The following is a 26,368-nucleotide window of genomic DNA, read 5'->3' as shown; positions in this document are numbered from 1 at the left end:
AACTCTTAATAGGTAATCAACTCCTAATAGGAATATAAGAGATATTCCAAGATATACTATTTTGGATAAAAAGCCTAAAAATTAACAAATAACTACTCATTTCTTTTTGCCAAGGAATAAGCTGCATTGCAAATTGTTGTTTTGGCACCCATGATGGTTAGTGTCTTCTTCTTCAACCCACTACATCTCGAGTTCAAACCCTCCACCCCTTCTTAGAGCCGCACATTCAATCATTGACAAAAACAGGATTACGATGATGGGGTTGCGTATATGTGGCATTTGTTAAAATCTTGCCAAGTAAAAGCTGCATGGTAAAACCTCAAACCAAGAATAATACCAAAATCTACGTCAATATAACTCAATACAGGTTTTCACTGCTGCGAACGGATTTTGTGCGTATGGCTTGCACATGACCCAATTGAGTCTAATGTTACCATGACGACACTCCAACAACAACAAGAAGAAGTCAAAATCCGGCCTTGCACAACCAATGGCTTTGTCGAAACACTGTCGTTGGATTGTTGAAGTATCATTAGCATTGTTGTGGCGTCGTACATGGTTATTGTTGGAGTGTCGCTATGACATCTTTAGACCCAACCAGGTCATCCCAACCCATGCGCGCACGATTTGTTGCGCAGGAGAGAAAATATGTAAGATAACTGAGAAATCTAGCTGTTGGATATGAAACAGACAAGGACAATTGTACCAAGTTGTTCAAGGCAGAGATGAAATCAGTAAAGAAACGATACTTATATCAATCAATACGATACACTGTTATTCTATTTGAACCAACGTATTCTCCATCATTAAGTACATTAAGTAACAAAAATACACATTTAGAGGAAACAAAAAGAATCGAAAAACGCTGTGTCCCATGCACAAACGCTAGAACACTTCCGTCACCTTGCTTGCGAGAACTCGTTCCCTTCTTTCGATGTATCCAAACGGGAACCAACCTGCTTTGCCTTTGCATTCGCCTTCCGCCCAACCGTTGTTTGTCACCTGTAGAAAGAACAAAACATAATCAACCTAGAAACTCGCATCAACAATAATGCACTACAATAATTTAGGCATACGCCTTCCTTCTCGTTTGATTGTTTTATTTATTCAACACAAGCAGCAGACACGTGTGCAAATAAAGTAACAAGAACTGCAACCTGCAACCTGGATTCACTGACTTGCCTCAGATGACAGGCATCTGAAATCTGCAAAAACCAACCGGATCAAGCCTTATTGTTGCAAGGTTTAATTGTTCTCAACCCAACATAAAGTGGATCCAGTTGGTATGTATTAGTTATCACAATTAAAACGATAGATCGTGCTCATTTTTCCATTTAGATTATCTTAGGTTGGTCCAATCCAAGCCCTGGGCCAACCCGAATTCAGAATTTAAGGATCAAGGTAGTTGAAATATAACATCTAAGTAAGTTGTAAACCTTTCGCACAACAACATAATCGCCAACTGACAAACTGAGCTCTATGTCAGACACAGCTTGATATGTAAACATAACCTGCAATAAATTGACAAATAAACAACACAAATGAACAGCCTTCAAGTGCAGCGGTTGCATCATACAAGCAATTAGAATTCAGAAATTTCATTGATTACTAACCTCCCCTAAGAAGTAATCCATGCTGTTCGACGATCCATTATGTGTTTGAGAAGCATATATGCCGTTAACTTCTTCATAAGATGGAGGTGGAGGCATGGTGGTTTCAACAGTAGGGCTAGGAGGTGCTTCAATCCGTTGTCGTTCTGATACCATCTATCAATATCAGAAAAAAACACATTACCGAAAATCATCAATTGACACAGAAATAAAAAATGGGATTTTGCATAGTTGAGAAAATTAGTTTATTTGGGAGGGGGGTGCAACCTCTCCTTCAAGTTGATCAAGTATCTGAAGGATCCTCTGATGATAAGTACGCTCTGCCTCAACCTTCATTCCAGAACAAAATTGACAAGAAGAAAGACATTTAGATAAGAACAAGAAGAAAGTTTAAACATTAATTCCCAATAAATAACACGTAAACATTTACTTAGGCTTAACATATTTAACTCGAAATATATATTCACAAAACTTGTACTACCATGGCAATGAGTCGCTGGAGTGTCAACCTCTGTTGTTGAGCCTCAACAGCTGCCATTGCTGCAGCAGCTTCCTTCCCTAATATTGCCATATTTGACTTCAGATCTTGCAGCTTCGACTCTGCAGCTTCCAGTTTCATAACATTTTCTGAATTTCCTGGTGTTTCCCGCACTTTTGCTTGGCGTTTGTAAACTTCAATAGCCTGTCTAGGTTCAAAAGAACGCACAATGACATACTTGTACAAGAAATCCACCAGATGAATTAGCTTTCACCAATTTGCATGAATAGAAGGTGCACCAGTTGACCCACACTGATTCCAGTATATAATATTGTTGTGGGAAGAAAACACTCAGAAAGTCTCTGGTAAACACAGATTAAAGATACCTGAGCTTCAGCTTCTTGTCGCATTCTATCATAACGTTGAGCAAGATGCCGAGCATCCTCCAGTGGAGCCCCCATTACCATTGCTCTTAATGGCTCTGCCACCTAATAGTATTTTTAAACACCGTGTCACACAAACTTAACCTCTGATAGCAGTAAGAAGGAATGAACGATTTCAAATTAAATCATACAAAGGTATTTACAAAGTAAAGGATGACCGAAATAAAATGTCAAGAAGAACAAAATGTACTTTAAGCATATAATCAATGTTGGATGTGCAAAATGAGCTTGGATGATGCCTTTTGGAAATTTAATTTTGGAGGTGGAATGCGGTAAAGATTAAACTAGGAGAACAGAATCTAAACAGGATATAGACGTCAATAACATCCTCTGTTCTACCCACCAGTAAGGTATGGCTTTGAGGTTAAAGAAATTGGAACACAACAACCAAAAGAAAACACTAGAGACTGCATCTCATGAAGTTGTACCAGAAATATTGTGAATGGCAGGAACATGGTGGAATGCAACAATTTATTAATGCAGTATCCCTGTACAAAGAATGACGTAGACTGTTGGTTCTATAAATCTACAAAATCTTAGTTGCCATAAGAATTTCCTTGGCACATTTAGTCAGAAAATATCTCAGAAGAGAAAAATAACTTGTTTTGTCATATCTAGTGTAACTAAAGTAAACAACTAAACATAACAAAGCTGCCAATTTGAGTGCTTCATTCTACATAAGTTTATGCATGGAAAGCTCTTGATGCAACAACTTGGGTTCACTATTGTCACAAAGTTGTATACAGAAGAAGAGGTAGAATTTTGTATCTGAATCCACCCCCTCTTCACTTGTCTAATAAACGGATTCTAACATTAAACCTGGGATAATTAAATTTAAAGTTTTCTGAGCAACTGTATAGTCCAACCCCCTACGGCCAAAAAGAAAAAATGCATTACAATTATCACGCAAATAAATTATAAAATCAGTATGAAAATGTATTACTCATTCCACCATTTCAGAAACATATGCAAAAGTCGTATCTATAGAATTATGCATCTAAGTGAAGAAAATTTTGTCACACCTGTGTACCAAGAGCTTTCAACAGATTCCCCCTCTCCTTCTCCATTTGAGCACGAGCTCGCCCATAGCTTAAGGAAGCTCTTGATAATGTACTTCCACTAGTACACGTATTTTCAGCACCATATTTCCTACTATCTTCTGACAACTTCGTTCCTATCCAATAATTAAGGTTATGGTTTTTAATATGAATATTAGGCCTTGTGAAATCAGCTTTGAGCTTGACAAGTGACATAAGTTACGAACTCACCTATTTCAACTTGTTTGGACCCGGTGACAATATATCCCTCCACACCACGAACAATATCCCTTTGATAATGCTACAACATGAATTAAAATTTCTATAAGTAGAGGTAAAAACATTAACTGAAATTAGAGGAGGCAAGAAAGGAAGTAGGCCACCTTGCCGGCACGTGTTGATATGTAAAGCTTTTCAAGTTTCTGATGCTGCACGAGTTCTGCCTCATCAGTTACTAAATTATCTGAACCTCCGTATCCTCCAGCTCCAAACTGCTTGAGGACAGCCTAAAATAAAACGAAAAGTAATCAGATTGTCTGTTACACTTAAATGAAAATGAAATGTAAGTAAACCTTTGTTACAACAAACATACACTCAAGTTTAGCCATGTTATTTGTTCACTTAAAAACATCGTTAATAACAGAGAAGGATGGAAATATACGGGAGCTTCAAATTGATAGATAGTCGTTGAAGATACACCATGTACTTTTTTGGTACATGTGTAGGAATATGACCACATGAACAGAAAACGTGACATGAAAAATAAAATTACAACATAAACTGAAATCCCTTAACACATCGTTAGCACAACTTTCTTAAATGGTTAATAGTTTTCCAGCTGCACTTTAGACACCAAGGTAATCAGTGTGCTGCCATGACCATCTGTAATGTGCCCATGATCAAAACACATTGCCACCCAATTTCTTTAAGGGCACATTGCCATGTAAAACATAAGAAGAACACATTTACTTATCATGACCTGCATCCCATAAAACACACTTCTAGGCTACAATTATCCGAGATATGGAATAATAAACGTATTAAAATATTCTACCGAAATCTTCTGCTTGCAATCCTCCACAGACACATTTCTCAGTTCACCAATGAAGCTTCCAAGATCAACCATCAGATTCCAAAGATGTTATTGGAGCAATACATTGAGGCGTTAAACATACTAACAACATTACGTTTCATTGGATGAATAAGCTTGACCTGCATCCCATAACACAAACTCTAGGCTATAATTTTTTAAGGGGTATGGACCAAGAACTGCAGTAAATTGTTCTACCCATATCTTCTTTTTGCAATCCTCCACATATCATTTCTCAATTCACCAAATGAAAATCTCAAAATAAACCATCAGATTCCAAGAAGGTTATCGGAGCAATGCATCGCCTATCCTCATTACATATTACACCAAATTTCGGTTGCATATCGAATCTCAATCAACAAAATTCATAAAAGATTAAGACTTTGAAAAGCAAATGCATTGCGTTGCATCACACCATGCGAAGTGAATCAAGAATCTCAAACCCAACTGAGATAAAAGCATTGCCAGCAGAACAAGATTGCAAATTTCACCAAGAAAAAAGAAAGAGAAAAAGAAAAGACTTGGAAAAAATGAAAAATTGAGCTAACACAGCGGGGAATTAAAATTTGGTAACAAATGAGGCATCAAATATGGATTCAGGACAGGGATTTAGAGATTGAAAGAGATTGAAATAAAAATGGATCTGGTGGGAATTAGGATTGTGGGTTGAGGGTACCTGTTGCTGCCTGGCGACCTGTTCGCGAAGCCGGGTGGCTTGCTTTCTGATAGCTTCCATTCAAAACTGAAGGGCCAAATCTGGCGAGTGTTTGAGGTCTCCACCAACTGAATTTGTAAGAGAGAGAGAGAGAGAGAGAGAGATGAAGGCAGGCAGGCCGGCTTCGGTTTCATATAAAATGGTAGGGAATTGCTTTGATGGAGCTGTTTGAGCTTTTTTTTTTGGTCGTGTGCCTGCAGACATTTCACCTATTTGAACTCAGATTTGTTTTATATTTCAGGGGCTTATTCGGGATTTTGAGAAATTTTACTTCTTTTAATGAATTTAGAGGTACTCAGTTGGGATTTGAAGTGACTCTTTGAAAGTCAATAAGTATTCAATCAGAATTTTAAGATAATTTATTAAAATCCTTAGAAATCATTGTGTATTCAATTAGAATTTTAAAGAAGTTTACAACATTCCAGGTGTATTCAATTAGAATTTGAATTTAAAGAATTTGGAAGAGTTGAAGAATTAAAGGGAATTATAGAGATTTTGTAGTGTATTTTAAGCATCTGCAAATCTCACATCTTCCCATGAGATTTCGAGGTAATTGAATTAAAATTTTACATGGAAACTCTACAAATCAGTTAAACTCCATTAAAATCTCTCAAATTCCCAATTGAATACACCCTCTTAATTTTTTAATATTTTGAATGTGTTGTTTATATAGATGGAATCCAAATGACAAAAATAGGAATGAAATTAACTTTGTAATTAACATGATCATCATTTGCCATTTTTCCATTTAGGACTGCATCTGATGGTAATTTTCTTTATTCGTAAGTAATAAGTCTTAGGTGTGATTCTTGTCAAAAATAAATTTGAACCACATTATTGCTAGTCCCCTCAATGTAGATAACATCTTATGTGTATTTGAACTAACCTAAATAATAGATTAATTTAAACTAATCAAACTCACAAGTTCACGAATCAATTGTAATAATATATGCAAATACGAGGTCGATCCCAATTGTTTTAATACCAATTTAACTGATTTATCACGCTACACTTTCTTAAACAAACAAAGGATAAATTGAATTGAATAATTGAGTAAAAACTATACTTAACAAGAATAAGAAAAATAATTAATTAAAATAAACACACGACACAAGATAACATAAGGTTATGAATTCACCAATAACAATCCTATTTACTTTTCCTAGAGTCAACTACTATCCAATTACCATGTCAATGTTAAAGGTTGTTCTTTCTAAGGTATGGATCAATCCATGATCAGACAACAACTCGTGTATCTCTACATGATAATTCTATCCTATTAGTTAGGCATACAATTAAACACATAAAAACCCATTACCCATAGAAGAATCGTGTCAACCAAGTAGGACTAGCTTGATACTAGTTTTCCTCACTAGTTTGTCTACTCTTCTTAATCTTAATTGCAATAAACCTAATTGATTGGTCATCTGCATAGATTTATCTAAATGTATGGATGCAAAATTCCTAAAGTTGATCAGTCATTAGAAATCCGAATCTAGAATAAATTACACACAAAGTTTAAGAATATAACATGGCATATAATCGCATAAGAATTAACAAAGTACTTCGCAAATATTCTTATCATGGTTTCATCATAAACCTTAGAAAATAACTTAATTACACATAGAAATAAAAAAAAAAAAGATAGAACCAGGAGTCCGTGGCAAAGTACATCCCTAAGCACTTCTTCACAAGTTGCAGAGATGATGAACGGTAGTATGGATGTGGGGTGATGTCGAGATGATGCTCTAGAGAGAGCTTAGGACACCTTATTTATACTAGAAAAACCCTAAAAGGTTTGGGAGAAACTCTCCTAAATAAAACGAACTCCTAAACAATTAATGACACTAACTAGGAAAGAATCTTTCTTAGCTTGCGAATACGTCATATGTCTTGTGCGCCAAATTTGAAGTGAATTTATCTTCTGGAAAATTCCATAAAAATATGAGAAACGTAGCTTTATCTCTTAACTTTCCAAGTGTATAGCGTAGGCCACTAGGAAAAATCGGGAAAGCCTTCAAATCATCATTCCCCTACAGCTGCGCAGTTTTGACGGAAAAACAACTTCTACGGGATTGATTTGTAAAATTGGAATGAATGTCTCCATGGAAAATTATGAAATTCGGATATAACGAGCTTCAGCCTCTTAGCTTCCTTCTCCAATTGGCATTGCACCAAAACTCTTTTGGAAAGTCGAATTATCACCAAAAATGTTCTAAGTGTGCAGATTGGCCAAAATTAAGGAAAGGAAAGTAATAAGGCTTTTTTATAATCAATTCCTGAACAAAATTTAGGGATAATTAACATGAAAATATGATAAATAATGCACCTATCAGATGGTGATTGTTGTGGTAGCTAATTTTCGGCGTCTTCGATCTTGACGAAAATGTAACTACAAAACAATCAACACATTTGATCAAAGCCTAAAGCCTCATACACTCAAGTGGAGTGGGGTGAGGGAGAGGGGTTGGCCAATGGATCTTCGATGCCTAAGTTAGTTTCTCTGAGAAAAGTGAGTGTTCAGAGCCTGTATGCATAGCAAAAACCTTACCAAAATTTGGTGAAGACGAGGTATATAGAGAAGGAGGTGGCTGGCCATGGGGTTAGAGTTTCGCCGTACACATGACAGCATCCTATTGGTCAAGGTGTGTCATCTGTTGGATGATGAATAAAGAATATTCCCCAAGATATTAATTAGGAGAAACTATCTTGGGATAATGCTGGGAGTATCCCTAATTGATTGTGATAAAGATTCATTACTTGATTGAGTTGACCTTCAATTAAAAATGTATTAAAGATATGATTCAGTAATTAACTTTATCTTTAATACCTTGAGTTTTCCATGCCATGAGCAGTCAACTGCTTAGACCTTCAAGGATGCTGAGCTGCGCATAAGAGTATCTGAGAAACATGCCCATTTGGTGAGGGCAATCTTGTCTTAAGGAAAAGTCCACATGTCGTCTTCTAGATTTTTGGAATTATTTCTGGCTCCACAAATGCTCGCACACCTGCTGGACTATAAGCAGAAAAAGGCAGTAGGTGTAGAGCTTCCAAGCTATTTAGGCATGCATAGAGTTTTTTCCCAATTTGATGTAGATTTTCCACTTCGTTTTGAAAACAGAGTCTTCATGGAAAAAGGAAGCCAATAGCCACCAAGACTTATTTATCCCTACAAGAAAGAGAGAAAATTTTCATCCCTATAAAAAATAAAAATAAAATTAAAAAAAAAGAAAAGGCTAGAGGATATAGCAAACATTTCCCCTTGTTTTCTTCTTTGCTTGCCCTGCGAAGAATTGATCGTCGTCATTGTTTTTCTTCTCCGTGCTATACCAAGGTAAGAAAAATTAAATTTTCTTTTTTATTGATTTTTTTGGAGCCTTAGGGCTCGTTGAAATGGCTCAAAGGGGCCAAAGATGGTGTTAGCGAAAGCCACGAGGCTACTGTGCAAGTAGGTAGCACAAGGAGCTATTGCAGATTGTGTGGCATGGCTAGCTGGCGTGGAGCAAGAATTCGCCTTAGCTCTGGCCAAGGAAAATGGCGTGCTAGGGCGCAAAGCTTAAGCTAGTGCAGCCAGGGTTGCAAAAAAGGCGTAGGGTTTCATTGGCATGTTAGCCTTCTTGTTGGATCTTCAGTTGGGAAGAAGTTTTTCTGCTGTTCGTGAGGTTTTGCTACTTCTGGAAAGCTTGACATCAACCTATTTCCAACGTCCGAATCCAGAGATAGAGTGAAGTATCCATTTATAGCTGAGTGTGGATCAGTTTTTGAATGGCTAGCCGCTACGAGAAGTGGGGAGAAAGTTTGTCACTTGGAAACGTGGAATTGGCCGTTAAAGAGGCGTCAAAGCCTGCTCCTTCTACTGTTGCCACTTCTGTGTTGGTTGCCAAAAGGAAGGGAATTGCTTGAGTTTTCTCAGCTACCAAAGATGGAGCAGTTGAGGATGAAGTTGTCAAGATCAGAGTTGCTGAATATGAAGTGTTGGATGAGAAAACTGTTAAAGTGGCTGCTAAAGGCATAATGGCTACTGAAAAACCAAAGATCATCCAAGCTGCTAATGAGCAATCTGCTTTGTGTAGCTTATGTCGTATTTTGGCGACCTTCGTGCAAGTTTATTGACTTGCTAGAAATTTAATAGATTGCTTTCTTTGTTTTACTCCATCATTGTTTTTCTTGAAACTTTGCTTACTTGAAACGTCTTGCAAAACTTTTTGTCATAGGACCGTCGGTTGGGCACACTGCTTTGAAAAAAACAGACGATCCCACGTAGTCACTATGGCTGTGACCCTTGGCTTCTTGAGGTGTTGAGCTGTTGAGCATGTCGTGACTTATTGGCCATTGCCATGTTGGTTAATTTGTCTTTGAATCTTTGTTCCTTTAAGCTGAGTAGCCTACATCATAACATGATAAAAATATGTGGGACATTAAAATCATTAACTAATCACATTAAAAGTGTGTAGCTGTGTAAAAATTCATGGATGTTGAGGAATTAGTTTACACTCTCGCATTAGAGAGCAAACCCAGATGGGTGTTGGAGAATTAATATACCTTATCGTGTTGGAGAGCAAACCCATATGGGTGTCAGAGAATTAGTTTACCTAATCGCACTGAAGAGCAAACCCAGATGGTCGTTTGGCGATTAGCTTATCATCTCACATTAGAAAGTAAACCAGATAGGTGTCGGGAAATTAGTTTAACCTTTTGCGCTAGAGAACAGACCCAGATAGGTGTTGGGGAATTAATTTATCCTCTCGCGTTGGAGAGCATACGCAAATGGGTGTGGGGGAATTAGTTTATCCTTTTATTCTAGATAGCAGACCCATATGGATGTTGGGAATTAGTTTATCTTCTCACACTGGAAAGCAGACCCAAGTGGGTGTCGGGGAATTAGTTTATCCTCTCGCGTTTGAGAGCATACCAGATAAGTGTCATGGACTTAGTTTACACTCTCGCATTGAAGAGCAAACCTAGATGGGTGTTGAGGGATTGGTTTACCCTCTCGCACTAGATAACATATGTGACGACCTGCCCCTAGTTTTACAATTTTATTAATTTTAAAAGAGTGAATTTACGAAAATGCCTTTATAGGCGAGAATGTTGACTTTAGTTGACCAACGAGTCGTGAGACGTATGTAACATTCTTTTAGCATATCCTCGTAGTGCTCGTCACTACGAATGCGTGGGTGCATACGGAATTGAATTTGGAGCTACCACGAAGATTTTATGGACTTACGAAGTTCAAGGGCATTTTGGTAAATTCATTATTCAAGATAAACACCCTTCATTATTTTATTAATTTTTATGTGTGGATTTTTTGCATGATGGGACCCACCCACATGGGTCTCCTATCACCCTTGTCCTCGTGTCTTTCTTCCCTAATTCCCAGATCTTTCTCTATCATTTTTTGTCAAAGACTTATCACTTTCTCCCATCTAACTCTCTCTTCACTTTCTTTTTCCCTCTGTAAATACAGAGACTACCATCACCACCACAACTCCGGAAAGCTTCACTGAATCGCTACCTAGTTGCCACTACCTGTCATCCTTCCCAAAACTCAAATTCAAGAGGGCTTGAACTCCCTCACCTCTGCAACCTCACCCTCTCCCATTTCCCTAATCATTTTTTCTCTCTCTCTGTAACTATGAACGGCCAAGAGGCTGAGACCACCACCATGACTGCTCCAACTAGCCACATCAATGGATTTCATCATCCTTCTGGACAAGGAACTAGGACTTTAAGTTGCGAAGTCAAACCAGCCATGGAACATGCGTAGTACAATGGTTATATCACTGTTCATTCCCTCATCCTACCATGGTGAACCTCGAAAACCATAAATCCTTCTTGTTTCGAAGTGTTTATAGTGTTAATCTTAAAATAGTGGTTGGATGATGATTTAATGCAGGAAGTAACCTGGGAAAATTTTCCCAAATTTCTGGAAAACTAAGAACCGTGGCCATCCAACCACTTTCAGGCCAAATTCTCGGCCAACCTCAACCACAATGAGGCTTCCAATAGGTATAGGTCGATTTCTTACACTTCTACCTTCAAGTTAGTTTTTGTATCATCGAATTTGGTTAAGAAATAAGCTCGTTTCAAGCTCAGGAAGTTGAACCTGCAAACGCAGGCCTTCGTGAGGAAGGCGAGTACTGTTGTACTCATAGGCATGTGGGAAGCCATAGATTGGTGGTGCATGTGGCGGCGCGTGGGGGAACCCAAGGTCTTTTCTTAGGTTCCTCGACGTGTCGAACCCGAATCTGCCCTTCGTTTTCCTAAATTCGATTACATAAATGGTTAGTACGTTACGTATTTACATAAATGGTTTCGTTTCTAGGAAAAATGCATCGCAAGGACTCTCGACGCTACGAGGCAGGTTCGACTCAACGACATGATTTATGAGTGGGTATTTTCTTTGATATATATATATATATATATATATATATTGGTTAGTTTCCATATATATATATATACATTTATTAATAAATCCTCTATGTGATTACCATGATTAAATTAACGTTTATAAGAAATGCTTTATTGTTGGGAAATGATGAAATAATCCAACGGGATGCACATGTAAACTTACTATACGATGATTCCTTAATTATATTTATGGTCATGAATAGTGTTATATCAAATAGAATTGCTGAATTACTCTGGCATGATTATAGTTGCGGTAACTGCTTATCGTTTATTGCACCAATGTGAGTACTCGCCCGGGCCAGGGCCAGGGCCAATCTTGCACGTGTATGTGCACATCGCACCGTACGCACACTTTGAATCCATTGTAGGTGCCAGTCATGTCCTAGATTGCTATAGGCAATTAAGACTCGTATGTGTTGCGCATAGCGCCAGTCTTCATGTGGTTGTTGTACTATAGCGTATATCATCGTTACACCTAGTCCTGTTCATGTCAGAATAACTCTTCATGAACTTGTGTGTCAGCATGTGTCGATGCACACTTGCTACGATATGTTTGCTTATGTGAGATTATACGATTACGGACGTCATGCACTTGTTTACGAAATATTGTACCGTATTAAGCTCTTGAGATTTTGCAGACTACGGTAGGTATTTTCTTACTATACGTAGTATGTATATTTTGAAAACTATACTTGTTTTACGGTGAGGGGTTATTATGTTTTCGAAATGGTTTAACAAAACTTTATTTTCAGGCCCACTCACCCTTATTTTTTGCCCCTCCAAGTTTTAGTAGCTGAGCTTTCGTATCGATGAGGATTCTTGACAAATATTGATATTGGAGATTACCTTCAATGGTATAATTCTCACTGTACTTTACTGTACTTTACTTTTGCTCTGACATCACGTGTGAAATGGGTTCATTCTCGCTCATCAGCGCACTCTTAAAATTAGGCACTTTTAGGTTTAAATTTATTCACATATTCCACTACACCACACCACACTTTATGGCTTCGTCACCTTCCAGGTGTCGGCCAATACAACTTGATTCGGAGTCCAAGTGGATATTTCGGGTCGGGATGTGTCAACATACCCAGAGAAGTGTCAGGGGTTTGGTTTACCCTCTGACATTAGAGAGCATGAAAGTCGTTATGAATGCAGGTGAGGAAAGTTGAACTATTAGACAACTAAAATAATCCTCAGCCCCTAAGGTCTTGTTTGGCAATTTACTTGAGACTTCGAACTACTTGTGGAATCTGCATAAGAATGTAAGTGGGGAGCACCTTAAGCTGCTCTCAGACATTCTCTAAGTATTCTGCACTTATTGGATGTTTTGTCGTGTGCTTTCTTAAGCCTTGGTTGGTGATTAATTGAGAATTTGAATGGATTGCAAGCTTCTTCACGGATAAATCTTTCACTAGCAAGGGACTACTGGTTAAAGCCTCGTGTTCTGCTTCATCGTTGGATGCTTTTGAAGCTTAATATCACGAGCCTGATCGATGCGACTAAGAGTTACCTATAATAGGTTGGCATGCCTGGGAGCTACGGGGTAAGATCGGCATAGCTGGGAGCAGTTGTGTAAGATCAAGGATGGCCAGCCACTGCAGAGTGTGGAACAAGGACTGGCTTAGGTCAAGTTATGCGTAGTTGGAGAAGTTGATGCACTAGGTCTGCGATGTTCTGCCATTAGCGATGTTCTCCCTAAGTGTTGAAGTGTCTGGTGTTATGAGAGCAAGACTTACCCCCTGGTCCTTGATGGTTAGAGAGACTATCCTACATGTTGGGCTGATGTGTTCTTCTGGTACTTGTCTGCCCTCTGCGGGCCATTAGGTTGAGTTGTTGTGTTCATCGCAGCATAAGTAATCTTTGCATTCGCCAATGTATGTGGGTTGGTTTTGTTTGCTTGATCTTGTTGATAAAAGGTAAGCTGCTCATACGAGCTGCGTCTTTTTTTAGAATGCTTTATCAATGGTCCTGATGCACCCAAATTTGTGCGGTTACTCGGCTAGGAGCCTTTGTACTTCATTTTGGATTTGCCTTTCCAGCAGAATTTCTAACTGCCCCCGACATTAACCTAATGGTTTTTGCTGCTCTTTTTCTTGTCTTGCTTGTCTATGTTGTGGTGGCGTTGCACGTAATTTGTTTCTTGTTGGTGAACGGTGATGCTCACTATCATGTATGTTTTGGTCTGCCAGATGAACTTGAGCCGGACTACTCTTGTGTTTCCCTCTATCTGTCGTGTTGCCTCATCCGATGCTTACTAAGAGGAATTCCTTACGGGCCTAGCCGTGAGTGGACGTTTCACCTGGAATGTCTATAATGCTCGTTGAAGTGTGGACACAACCATGAATGTACGTTGACTCGAAGGCTAAGTCGAGAGTGTATGCTACCAAAACCCATGGTTCGTGGCTGGTTGAGTGGCTACTTGCCAGGACATCGCTAGAAAGAGTCATGAACATCTGCCATTGTCTTCCTTTGGGACACTTCACTTTGGGCTTGCTGCGTCTCAATATGTTCCAAGAGCTGAATCACTAAGGTCATTTATTGTGTGAGGGTACTCGTCAAATCTGCGACTTGCCGAGAAACAAGTGTTGATCGCCATTTAGGGTGGAAGAGCTTGGCTGATAGGCATCTCTATGAGTGGTGGAAGTGTAGTGAGCTGCAGGTGCAAAACTCGAATCATTCTTTGAGTCAATTTTAGTATTTGGCTAAAAAGAATTTAAACTTTTTCTTCTAGGCCGACCATATTTTCCTTTCCAAATGAAATAATAAGTGGTTTAACTTTTTCCTTGGCCAAATTGATAATTCTCTTAGGTCGGGGTTTGATTGAGGTTGAAGTGAAAAATTGTCGACCTTTTGCCCTAACTATATTTTAAATGAAATTTATTTCGCATCTCTTTATGGGAATTAAGAAATTTTTTTTGATTCCCATGCTCTTTTATTTTTCTCACACTGTTGAATGGTTTTCTCCAGTTGCATTCAGATCTCGTCCAATCAACTGAGTTGAGTAGGATTAGAATATGAAATATCATATTAACTTTGTATTTTAGCATTAAGTCCCATTGAGCATGCCAAAATTTTGGCCCTAGAAACTACTTAGCCTATGTGACGCGCGGACTGAATAGCTAATGAGCTAACTTGTCATTTTGGTGAATGCGGGCGTGCCAACTGGCCATCGAACTCGGTTGGTGAGTAGAATGAATGTGGTAGTGTTGTGGAATACGTTTCTAACTTTTGTATCTAAGCAATCACGACCAAGTAAGGAACACGTCTCGGCCTCTAGGTTTATAGCCTAAAAATAAGGTAGCTAGTTTCTGTGAAGTTCAAATAAGGCTTGACTTTCAATGTCTTGAACACTGAGTAACTTGGTAATACCTAAGGCTAATAAGATGACATCTTCTGGTGAGAAGGCCGAAGACTCCTTGCCGAAGAGACTTGGATGGGTAATTAGTCGAACTTGAAGCAGTGTTGTTACTCCAAACTAAAGATGCTCCTTAATCGCCTGATTCTGCAACTCCAGTGTTGTTAATCCAAACTGAAAATATCACTGATTGTCAACACAATGATGTTAATCCAAACTGAAGATGTATTGATGAAGTTAGAGAATTAGTGTTTTAAGAGGATTTTGCATAGAGCGAGAATTTGCGTAAAACGTTTGTGTGTTGAGTTGAAGGTCCCTTTTCGTTGCACTATCTCTTTGTATTTATGGTAGCGTTTGGTACGCGGGACGGGACGGAACAGAGTGGGACGAGGCGTTCCGTCCCGCGTTTGGTGCGCCTAAAATGAGTGGAACGCGCTGTTCCACGGAACATATTTTGGATGATTTTTGGTTCCACACCCCCACCCTGGAACGGGTTGTTCCACGTCTATGGGACAGAAATTTCCAATATTTTAAGACAAAAATGCCCTTGGTCTTTTTCAAAATTTACAACTTCAAAATCAGTTAACAAACCCTAAAAACAAAATCTCTTCTTCTCAGCCGTTTCTCTTCACCTCTGCATCCCTTCGCAACCTTCCTGCTCATCTTCATCCCTTTCCACTTCGCAACCTTCCTGCTCATCCGCTGCCAAACCCTAACCACAAAACCCGCCTCCACCGCCTCCGACTTCGTCCGTACCCTCTCCACCGCCGCCGCCGTCGCCGAAACCTACGATGACCCAGATGGAGTTTCAATGAAGGGGGTCAAAATTTCTGGCCAGCCTCTGTACCTGGACATGCAGGCCACGTCGCCGGTGGACCCCAGGGTCGTCGACGCCATGAATGGAGGTGGACAAGAGAGAGGGATTCGGAGTGGAATTGTTCCGACTCCATTGGTGGTAGGGTTTGGTGCAGCCTGCGAAATTGCGAAGAAGGAAATGGAGTATGATGAGAAGAGGGTAAGAGCGTTGCAGGATCGAATGTTGAAGGGAATCAGGAAGAACCTTGATATGGTTGTGGTGAATGGTAGCGAGGAGAGACGTTACCCCGGAAATTTGAATCTTTCGTTTGCTTATGTGGAAGGGGAGAGCTTGTTGATGGGGTTGAAGGAAGTGGCGGTGTCGAGTGGGAGTGCCTATACCAGTGCGAGTTTGGAGCCCTCATACGTGTTGAGGGCTTTGGGGGTGGATGAGGACATGGCTCATACTTCTATTCGATTTGGGATTGGGCGGTTCACAACGGAGGAGGAGATTGACCGGGCGGTTCAACTGACGGTGCAGCAGGTGAGCCCGCTTTATGAGATGGTGAAAGAAGGGATTGATATCAAGAGTATTCAGTGGTCACAGCATTAAGGAATTTGGTAGAGGAACTGGGTGAAGCAGCGAGTATACATATGCACGAGTGAGCTGCAGCTGATAGAGTAGATGGAGAATTCGAGGTTCATTTGCTATCCTTGTTGTAGATGCCTTTGACAACTCTCCATAATTACTTCATAACTAAGTTTTGCAAACACATAGTTGTTTTCGATATGTGCCCCGTGCTGTTATGTTTCCTTGGCATTTGATATGGGCAAAGATAGGCGAGGATGATACATTTGTTGGTCTGATATATTGTTTTCTTTGCTTGGGTTTTGTATGGGTTGAATAACTATTTTTCACTACAGAAATGTTTCAATATGATATATGAATATTGTGGTGAACGTTTGAATAACGGTTTGTTACTTGGTAGTTTGGTTCTTTTTCATACATAATATATATTCATGAGTATGGAGAAGACACAAGATTGCGCACTTGAGACACTGATCATAGGAAATGGTTGCATTTTAGTCGCTTCTTGTGCTCTTTAGTTTGGCATTTTGTTGCAGACTCGATAGTCATAAATACTTATTCTGATCAGAATTATACCATCAGCGTTTATGCTATATTCTGTAAAGATTATAAATTAAGATGGGTAAGCAGTAATCTAGACATTGGTTTGGAAATTATAATAAGCAGTTTAGAATCGAATCTATGTTTGTTTTTTTTATAACTTCAAAGTCACAATCGGTGTCGATGTCGGTGCTGTAGAACCTAAACTCCCTAAACAACAACCCACAATTGAAAGGACCAAAATTTGGGACTAAAAATTGAATTGGGGTGTGGGTTTTGCAATTTGCACAATAAAATTTGATGGGTTTGTGGTGAAAATTCGAATGGAGGTGTAGAAAACGGGAAAAATTACAAATTTTAAAGGGGTTTGCATGTGAAACACAACATATACCTATTAAAATTTGGACCAAGAAAAACAAATAATGGATAATAGTGTTCAAATTTGAACAACTTAAAAAAAAAAAAAAAAAAAAAAAAAAAAAAAAAAAAGAGTCATGTCCCGTTCCGCCCATAAAATTGTACCAAACAACAGCGGAACATGGGTATTTTAGTCATTTTAATCTTTTGGTTCCGTTCCGTCCATGTGCTACCAAACGCAGGATGGAACAACCGTCTTGTTCCGTCCTGCGCGTACCAAACATAACACAGAACATCTGTTCCGTCCCGTCCCGTCCCGTTCCGTCCCATCCCGTCCCGTCCCGTCTGCGTACCAAACGCTACCTATAGGACCAATACTCTTGAACATGTTGAGAGTCCATATCGTGACAACTAATCACCTTTTGATGATAAACCAAAACCATCTTCATCCTAATTAACACTAAACGTGCTATTAGGAATAATATTATGAAATTGGCCAAAATGATAATATCACAAATGAATTGTACCATCTTTTATCCATTAGTTGAGTCCAATTACAATTCTATCACTGCCACCACTTGCTAATATTTAGCATCACCAAGTTCTGACTCTGGTAAGCCAATCTCTTTGCTAATGGAGACCACTTGCATGCATGATAATCCTTTCATCCAATTGGACTGTAGGATATAAAATATATCATAACAATCATTTCCACCTTTTTTTTTCTTGATATTAATTCTTTCTACTGACTACTAGATAATGATATATCATTATCCTCCTCTACAAATCATTATGAGGCCAACGTCTATCTTATTATTGAACAAACTCTTTCGGTTTTATCCTCATCTTCAAGTTCATAAAATATTTCCACAAGATAATCACTACGATAATCCAACAGTAATATCTAAGAAAAATATTGATTCCTTTCGTGTGAGGCTCTAGTTTTCTCTCTCTTTCGTAGCTGTCTAGACTGCACTAGGGTTTCGCTGCATGGTTAACCGATGCTGGTCGTTCGTGTGGAATGCCCTACTCTCTCTTCGTGGAGTAACCTTACGATTTCTTCAAGCCATGGATGATGTAGTTCATTCATTTGCATCTCGCTTTAGCCTTACTGAAGCCGAAGAGTGCGAAGTTGTGATTCAAGATGATTCACAGATTCGAATTTGCAAGTTCCTGCTAGTTGGCAAACTTCTAGCACACAAAAACTATAGCAAAGAGGCAATCATGACTTTCAACCGCGACTAGTGGAGGCTTAAAGCTTCTGTTTCAAGCGGAAGTCCGACGGTCTAATGGGAACAGCCGCCGGGGGAGACGATATGGGCTTGATGAAAGGTTTGTTGACTCCGATAACGACCGAAAACCAGCTGCTACTCCTTCACCAGCATCTTCGCCTACCCACGGTGGCCTGAACGACGACTCGAATATGGAATGTCCCCCTGATTCCAATCCCGGTGTTTCCTCATTTTAGCAAGAATCAAGGTCCTTGACTATTGGTCTTCAACTCTCAAATTTGGGAAGACCTCCGGTTGATTGGCGTCTATTATTCCGGATTTGAATGTGGCTTTAAATGTGACAGATCATGTTTCCTCTTTCAATAAGGTGTTGACCTCAGAGCACTTGCCGGACCCGGTCCTTCCTGGTGAGTGTGACGTGGAGTTGGATCACTCTTCTAGTGGGCCTTCCCGGCCTAATTTTCCATTGCAATCTGTCAATTGGGCCCAGTTGTGAGTGTGCCTACCAGCCCATCAACCGACTCAGATCCTTTTGATCTTGGTCCCATTATTCGTCAGGTTATGACTGAAGCTGCTCCTGTTGAAGAACCCCGCACAGGTCGTTTTGAATCCGAGCCATTTTCTCGACGGCGCGGCACTTATTCACGTCGAGCTAAATAAGAAACGACATGGAGGCTCCCCCTGGAGATCAATTCCACTTCGGCGAAATGCCCCCGTTCTTCGTCATCCTGCACCTCTGATTTGTACATATTGGCGGCTGTTGCAATTGAGCAGCCCCTTCGAACACCATGAATTATGTAGGGCTTGGGAACCTCTAGGTAGTTCAAGCTTTGGAAATTCTTAATTTCCAACAAGTTCCCTAAATCCTCTTCCTTTGTGAAACCAAATGTAATAGGAAGAAAGTTTCATTTGTTCAACGTGAACTGGGATTTATTAATTCTTTTTCAGTTTCGAGTGATGGTCGATCGGGAGGTCTTGCTCTATTTTGGGTGGAGGACGTGCACCGGCGAATTTTGAGCTCCTCCGCTCATCACATTGATGCAGAAATTAGTGGTATTGGTGATTGTCTTCACTGGCTTTTATAGCTTTGCTTATACTTCAGATCGTAACAAATCGTGGGATCTCGTTCAGTCGCTTAATGGGTATGCTTCACACCCTTGGGTTTTGTTTGGCGATTTGAATGAGGTTCTTTTAGTTTCCGAAAAGGAAAATGGCAGAATACGCATCACAGCGTAAATGCAAGGCTTTCGAGATGTTCTCGATGAAATGTTTGCTGAAAGAATTGGGTTTTAATGGAGACAAGTTCACTTGGGCTATCTCAATTACGAAGTGCAGGCTTGATCGCTGTGTTGCTAATCCTGGATAGTGTGCTTTATTCAGCCATTCGAAAGTCACTCATTTACCCCCTTCACTTCCTATCATGTGCCTATTCTCCTCACAATTTGTCAAAGCCCTGAAACCCCAAAACGTGAACATAAACAATTTTGTTTCGAGGAATCTTGGCTTCAGCGTGTAACACCGAAGATGAATGATTTATTATTGGCAGACTATTCTGATATTGAGATTAAGGATGCTGTGTTTCAAATGAATCCTCATACGGCTCCGGGACCAGACGGAATGTCCCCATTATTTTTCCAACGCTTCTGGCCTGTCGTGGGCCATTATTTTAAAGCAGGTCAATTACACTCTGATTTCTGTGATGCCTAAAGTGGCTGAGCCTCAGGATATGGCTCAACTAAGGCCGATTGCGTTGTGTAATGTGATTTACAAAATTGGTGCTAATCGTTAACTGCTTGAAAGTTATTTTGGACCAGCTCATCTCCACTCAATAAGGGGTCTTTGTTCCGGGACGAATGATCTCTGATAATTCGTTGATTGCTTCTGAGGTGGGCTCTTATCTTCATAACCTACGACGAGGGAAGCGGGGATATTTTGCCTTGAAGTTAGACATGAGTAAGGCTTATCACAAAGTGAAGGGGAGTTTTTTAGGCTCAATGATGGTTAAACTTGGCATCGCTGCTAGTTGGATTGATGTTGTGATGAACCGTGTTTCTTCACAGGTTATGTTTCTTCTGTCTCTTATGTTGCTCGTGAGGGCCTTCGGCTGGCATCTCAATTTAGTTGGACCCAAATCATTGTGGAATGTGATGCACTGCAGGTTGTGCAGGCTATTGGAAGCCTCACTTATGATTCCTCTGCCCATGGTTTATTGTTTGAGGAAATTAAGGCTTGGTTTGGTACTGAAGTGATTTTGAAAAAAGTTAGTATAAAAAAAAGCTGAGAGCTGTTTTTGTGTTTGGTAAACATCCAGCTTCAGTTTTTTTTTACAGTTTTGGGTGAAAAAAAGCCAAAAACAAGAAGCTGCAAAACCCAGCTTTGAAAAACCGGCTTTTTTTTCACATCTGTTTTACATAAAAGTTTACTAAACACTATAATACTGTTTTTTTTTTCAAAAGCACTTTTACAAAAAAGTTTACCAAACACTCTGCTGCTTTATTTCACAGCTGTTTATTCTCACAGCACAGCAGCAACTTTTTTTCAAAGCACAGCAATACCAAACCAGCCCTAAGTAGTCTTTGGGGTTTTGACTCTATTAGAGTTCAACATGTTCATTGATCCGCTAATTGTTCGGCACATATATAGAATGGTCAAATTGGCCTTAATTTCTAGTTTTTCTAGTTGTTGGTTTGAGGAGTCTCCGGATCTGCTCCGGGATGCACTCTTACAAAATTGTACTCTTTTTTGATATTATGAATAAAATCAGCTATCGTTCCTTCTTCTTAAAATATATATATGTATATCTAAGAAAAATATTAAAATTCCACGGTCTCCATTATATAGGACGATGGTGCAAAATTAGGTCCAAACATATTCATGTCTTACTAACACATCCTACTATAGAAAATACTAAAAATACTCAAACATGAAGTACATCAAATTGCTAACTTTTCAATAAGTATTTACCCCTTGTCTCAGTTGTCTTATTGCTTTGCCATCTCATCCTAAGAAAATTTCTGCAAAATTCTTGAGTTGATCTGTAGTGGCAACTCAAATAAATATTTTTGTTTCTGTACAATCACTTTGCAGAAATTATTGACGCATCATGCATGTGTAGTGTATATTTGGATATAAGTAGTGAATTTATTTTAAAGAATCCTAGTTTGAAAACAGAAAGAAAAACAAAACTGAGATCCTTAAGATATGTGTTGATCGATGGCCAACTCTACAAGAAAAGTGTGGATGGATTGCTCCTCAAATGTCTGAGCAAACATGAATCCATGCTTGTAATGGCCGAAGTCCACGAAGGAATTTGCGGAGCTCACCAGGCCGGAGTCAAGATGAGATGGTTAATCTGGAGACATGGCTACCACTGGCCTGGTATCGAGAAAGATTGTAATCAGTACGCTAAAGGATGCAAGGCTTGCCAGATCCATGGACCCATTCAAAGGGCCTCGGCTGCTGCTTTATACCCCATAGTCAAACCATGGCCATTCAGAGGATGGGCAGTTGACTTGATTGGAAAAATTTATCCGCCATCAAGTAAGCAACATAACATACATTTATACTTGTTGCGACTGATTATTTCACCAAGTGAGCTGAAGCCATACCCTTGAAGAATGTGACTCAGGAAATAGTCATTAAGGTCCTGAAGGAGAATATCATTCATAGATTCGGCATCCCACAGACTGTCACTGCTGACCAGGGTTCAGTTTTCACAGGAGAACAAGTGCAGGAATTTTAAAATACTTTTTTATGGTTTTGAGATCATTCATTCAACACTTTACTATGCTCAGGCTAATGGTCAGTCGGGCCGAGTCATCTAATAAGGTTCTTAAAACCATAATAGAATAGAATAGAGAAGATGATTACTGACAACCCAAGAGTCTGGCATGACACTTGTCACCATACATAGGTAATAGCATGTCCCAATGCTATCTCCCTCGAAGTTGCTGCTCAATAGAATCTTTTTTTGGGGGGGGGGGAGGATCTAATAAATGGACCAAGGAAGCACTGTCGGGTCGATAGCCCTTGATCCGAGATCTCTTTTCGCTTGAAAGAAGCGCAACTTTTAGGATTGACTATTCTAATTTATAAAGGTGAAGGGAGCCAAAGACGTAGTATCATTGTGTAAGTTGGCACTCCCTTACTTCGTTGTATGCAATTCATTTCATTGTTCAGATCAAGGCCCATCTGTCTTAGGTAAAACTCAAATATGCGCGTTAGCAATTTCTGGATAACACTAGCTTAATGACTAGATTTAATTGGCAATCAAGGATGAAAGTTTGTCTTGTACTTGTACAAATCCATTTTACTTTTTCTTTGTAATCAATCTTCCAATTTTCGATTAAACTCTTTGGGTATTTCTTTTGGGACAATACATTTCTATGGAAAAAAGGGAAGTGATTCTCACATTCCCATAGTTTCTCACACATCCCTCTTTATTTCTAACCATTGAATTAAATATATCAAACAGAACCAACTATCAAAATTAAATAAGAATGTACAAGAGGCTAAAAAAGATATGTGCTTATTATTTTCTAAAAAATATCCGATAAAAATAGATATGAAACACATAAAATAATTTTTTTTTAAATTACTTTAGCCGTTAGATTTAAATTTGGACCATTAGATTTTTTTTTTTTTTTTTTTTTTTTTTACTGTTAGATTTGATCATATTAGATTTTAGTTGTTGAATTCAATGAATTTATAAATATAAAACTAAAAAAAATGTACATATTTGGTGAGCCAACTCCACTAACCCAGTGAGAATTCTATGCTAAATTGGTCCTAGAAATGAGTTTTGGGTTAAAGCTCATATATTGTCCCAAGTGTTAAAAGAAATTGAGATAAGTTTAGAATCTAAAATGTAAGTTAGAGTAGGTCTTAGTAGAAATCATATTATATTATAGCAAAAATAAACGATAAAGCCCCATGTCGTAGAAGATCCTCATATTCTAGAAATAAAAAAGGAAAACAATGAAAAATATAAGAAGTCATATATGACAATGCTAACGATTAATAATTAAAGATGCATATGAACAATTGACTCACCATTTCACTTCTGACGAAAGCAAAAAGCTTCAAGAATTTCCTTTGCTAACGTATATGGATTCTAAAGTTAAAGTCCCTATAAACCATTTTTTTCAGAAAAATAAGTTGTTAAAATCATTAAAAAAAAAACAAGTAATTTCATCTCAGCTATAAGATTCGAAGTTATATGATTCAATTTTCCATCGCTTTCAGTTACTTGACTTGCATCTCATACACTTTAGAAGGTAGATTTGCTAGTTTTTAATGAGTTTCAAAGCTTATTTTTCTGTAAAAAAAAAATGGGTGGAGTTTATTTTAGAGAATAAATTGACAGTTAAATTCGATAACTGTATGTGATATTAAGGGTTTATGGGTGAGTGAATGACATATTATTCCTAAAATCTGTCATGTGCAATTTATGTGACTTAAATTGATGAGAGATTGGACAGAATAACTTCAGGGTGGTTAGATAACAATTTCGTTTTCAATTTTTCATTGTTGGTTTCAGTTATCACTTTTCTTAAAACTGAAAACTAAAATCTTTGTTCAGTAACTATATACTTTTAGTTTTCAGCTTTCGAAAAATATGAAAACTGAAAACCAAAGAGTGAAAACTTGAGGCCAAATTTTGTAAACTCAAGATTTCAGTTTTTAGATTTAAAAAAAATGAAACTAAAAATGAAATAGTTATCAAATGACCCTTTCGAATTTTTAATAAGTTTAAAAACTTATTTAAAAAAAAATTAGGAACTTAACCAAATCGACAGTCTACTCTTATATATAATCTTTAAATAACTAGGAGACTGACCAAAACAAAAAAGAACAGCGGTAAGAATATGGAGGTAGTTTACCAAAAACTCCTGAGTCCCATTAAGTCTAATCGTGAGCTTGATCCCAAGGTTTATGACCATATCATATAGATTATAGAATACAATGTGACCTAATCTTCCACTGAAAAGTAGCACCAGGACATAAAAATTCACAATCCATTTGTAATTTTCAAAGAGCGACCAGTAGAATGCTTTGAAAATGTATACGATGTTTTAGACATTTGACTAGCTTTTTCCTGTAGCTAGCTTGAATTTGTCTTTCAACATCATTCGTGGAAGTTCATTTTCTCCAGAACTAGGTCACTATAATATCCCACAAGTAATATCAAGGATTATTATATTGGGCTGGTAAGACTTTTGACTAGGTTGAAATAAAAAGTGTCAACAATTTCGACTTCACCGACAACCAAAATCTTAGAAACTTCTTATATATGTATATACTGACTGTGTTCTTGGATATATCTCATAAATTCAACATGTTCTTCTTCAAATCAATCCCTCTGGGGCTCTTAGTGGTTTGCCTTTTCCACCATTCTGCAATTGGTGCCTCCCCCCTTCACTATATTTGTTTCAGCCCAGAAAACTACCCTGCTAATAGTCCATATGGTGCCAACTTGAACTTATTGTTCAATCTTTTATACACCAAAGTTCCTCCTACGGGCTTTGGCCTTGGTTCAACTGGCCATGCCAAAAACAAAGTGAATGGCTTGGCCCTTTGTCGCGGTGACGTCTCAAGCAAAGATTGCAATACTTGCGTGGTTGATGCGAGCAAAGATTTACGCGAGCGCTGCCCTTCTCGTAAAGGAGCCATAATTTGGTATGATCACTGCCTTTTAAAGTACTCAGATGTGAGCTTTTTTGGGCAAATTGATACGAACAACAGGTTCTATTTATATAACGTCCAAGAAGTAGAGAATGGAACAGTATTCAATGAGAAAGTCAAGGAATTGTTAAGTGGGTTATCTAATGAAGCTTCTGAAGATAATCAAAAGTTCTATGCTACAGGTGAGGTACAACTCGATACGTTCACAACCTTATACGGTCTTGCTCAATGCACAAGGGACCTCTCTGGCGTTGATTGTAAGAAGTGTCTTGATAGTGCAATAGGCGAACTCCCAAACTGCTGCAATGCAAAACGAGGTGGGCGTGCTGTAGGTGGGAGCTGTAATGTTCGATTTGAACTGTATCCCATTGTCAGTACTTAAGAGCATTATCTGTACAGTATGCATACTATATAAAATGATCGACGTCTTGTTATGATTGCTAATAAATGAGGTCCAAGTGATATTGAAATAAGAAGGTCCAAATGATATTGTAATAAGATCTAGGTTTTCTTGTCCATGTAATTCTGTGGTTGCTTGTACAATTACGTACTATTGATTTACTGTTTTGAGTCAGCGTTGTATCTTTTTCTCCTGCAAATATCTATCTATGAAGAAGAATAAAGTACACGAGTATTGTGAGATTATTCTGATTTTGTACTAAAACCTTAAATAATTTTGAGGGTGTAGAAAAAGGTATGTAGGCTAAAAATTATATTTGTTATTGATACATGAATGTGGAAAAATGGAAGAGAATGCTTATGGAAGAGAATGCAAATGGAAGAGAATGCTTATTTTTTCATTATCTTTCTCTACAAGATTACAAGGATATATATACATGATACAAATGTGTAGGTAGGACAAGGTAGCCGTCCTAGTGTGTAGGTAGGACAAGGTAGGACGGCTGTAGAGGACAAGGTAGCCGTCCTAGTGTGTATGTAGGACAAGGTAGGACGGTTGTAGGACGGCTTGACGGCTGTAGGACGGCTTATTCTTCCAATAATAATATTATATACAATTACACAAGGACT

At 38.6% G+C, this 26,368-nt stretch overlaps 2 protein-coding genes and 1 pseudogene across 3 annotated transcripts; 2 read left to right on the top strand and 1 right to left on the bottom strand.

Annotated features, from left to right (window-relative positions):
• Positions 1-726: 726 nt before the first annotated feature.
• Positions 727-5,577, bottom strand: LOC137729319 (SH3 domain-containing protein 2). 2 transcript variants are annotated; one of them, XM_068468235.2, is made up of 10 exons: positions 5,335-5,577; positions 3,952-4,074; positions 3,800-3,869; positions 3,554-3,705; positions 2,475-2,576; positions 2,092-2,292; positions 1,878-1,940; positions 1,614-1,766; positions 1,437-1,511; positions 727-1,002 (listed from the first exon to the last, which is right to left on the bottom strand). In XM_068468235.2, exons 1-10 carry the CDS (start codon positions 5,392-5,394, stop codon positions 886-888), a joined length of 1,116 nt encoding a protein of 371 aa, XP_068324336.2. In that variant the 5' UTR covers positions 5,395-5,577; the 3' UTR covers positions 727-885. The 2 variants fall into 2 exon arrangements, with proteins under 2 accessions (XP_068324336.2, XP_088534950.1); XM_088678824.1 differs by lacking the exon at positions 1,437-1,511 and having other exon boundaries at positions 5,335-5,575.
• Positions 5,578-15,761: 10,184 nt separating this feature from the next.
• LOC137740865 (cysteine desulfurase, mitochondrial) lies at positions 15,762-16,908 on the top strand. The gene has a single exon (XM_068480669.2). The coding sequence runs from the start codon at positions 15,954-15,956 to the stop codon at positions 16,548-16,550; it is 597 nt and encodes a 198-aa protein (XP_068336770.2). The 5' UTR covers positions 15,762-15,953; the 3' UTR covers positions 16,551-16,908.
• Positions 16,909-24,970: 8,062 nt separating this feature from the next.
• LOC137727548 (antimicrobial ginkbilobin-2-like protein pseudogene) lies at positions 24,971-25,984 on the top strand (annotated as a pseudogene).
• Positions 25,985-26,368: the final 384 nt, after the last annotated feature.

The sequence above is a fragment of the Pyrus communis genome, chromosome 10, assembly GCF_041283825.1.
Source record: "Pyrus communis isolate YQ-2024b chromosome 10, ASM4128382v1, whole genome shotgun sequence".
NCBI lineage: Eukaryota > Viridiplantae > Streptophyta > Magnoliopsida > Rosales > Rosaceae > Pyrus > Pyrus communis.
The sequence above is the reverse complement of the archived record's forward strand: the minus strand, read 5'-3'. Positions and strand labels throughout refer to the sequence as shown.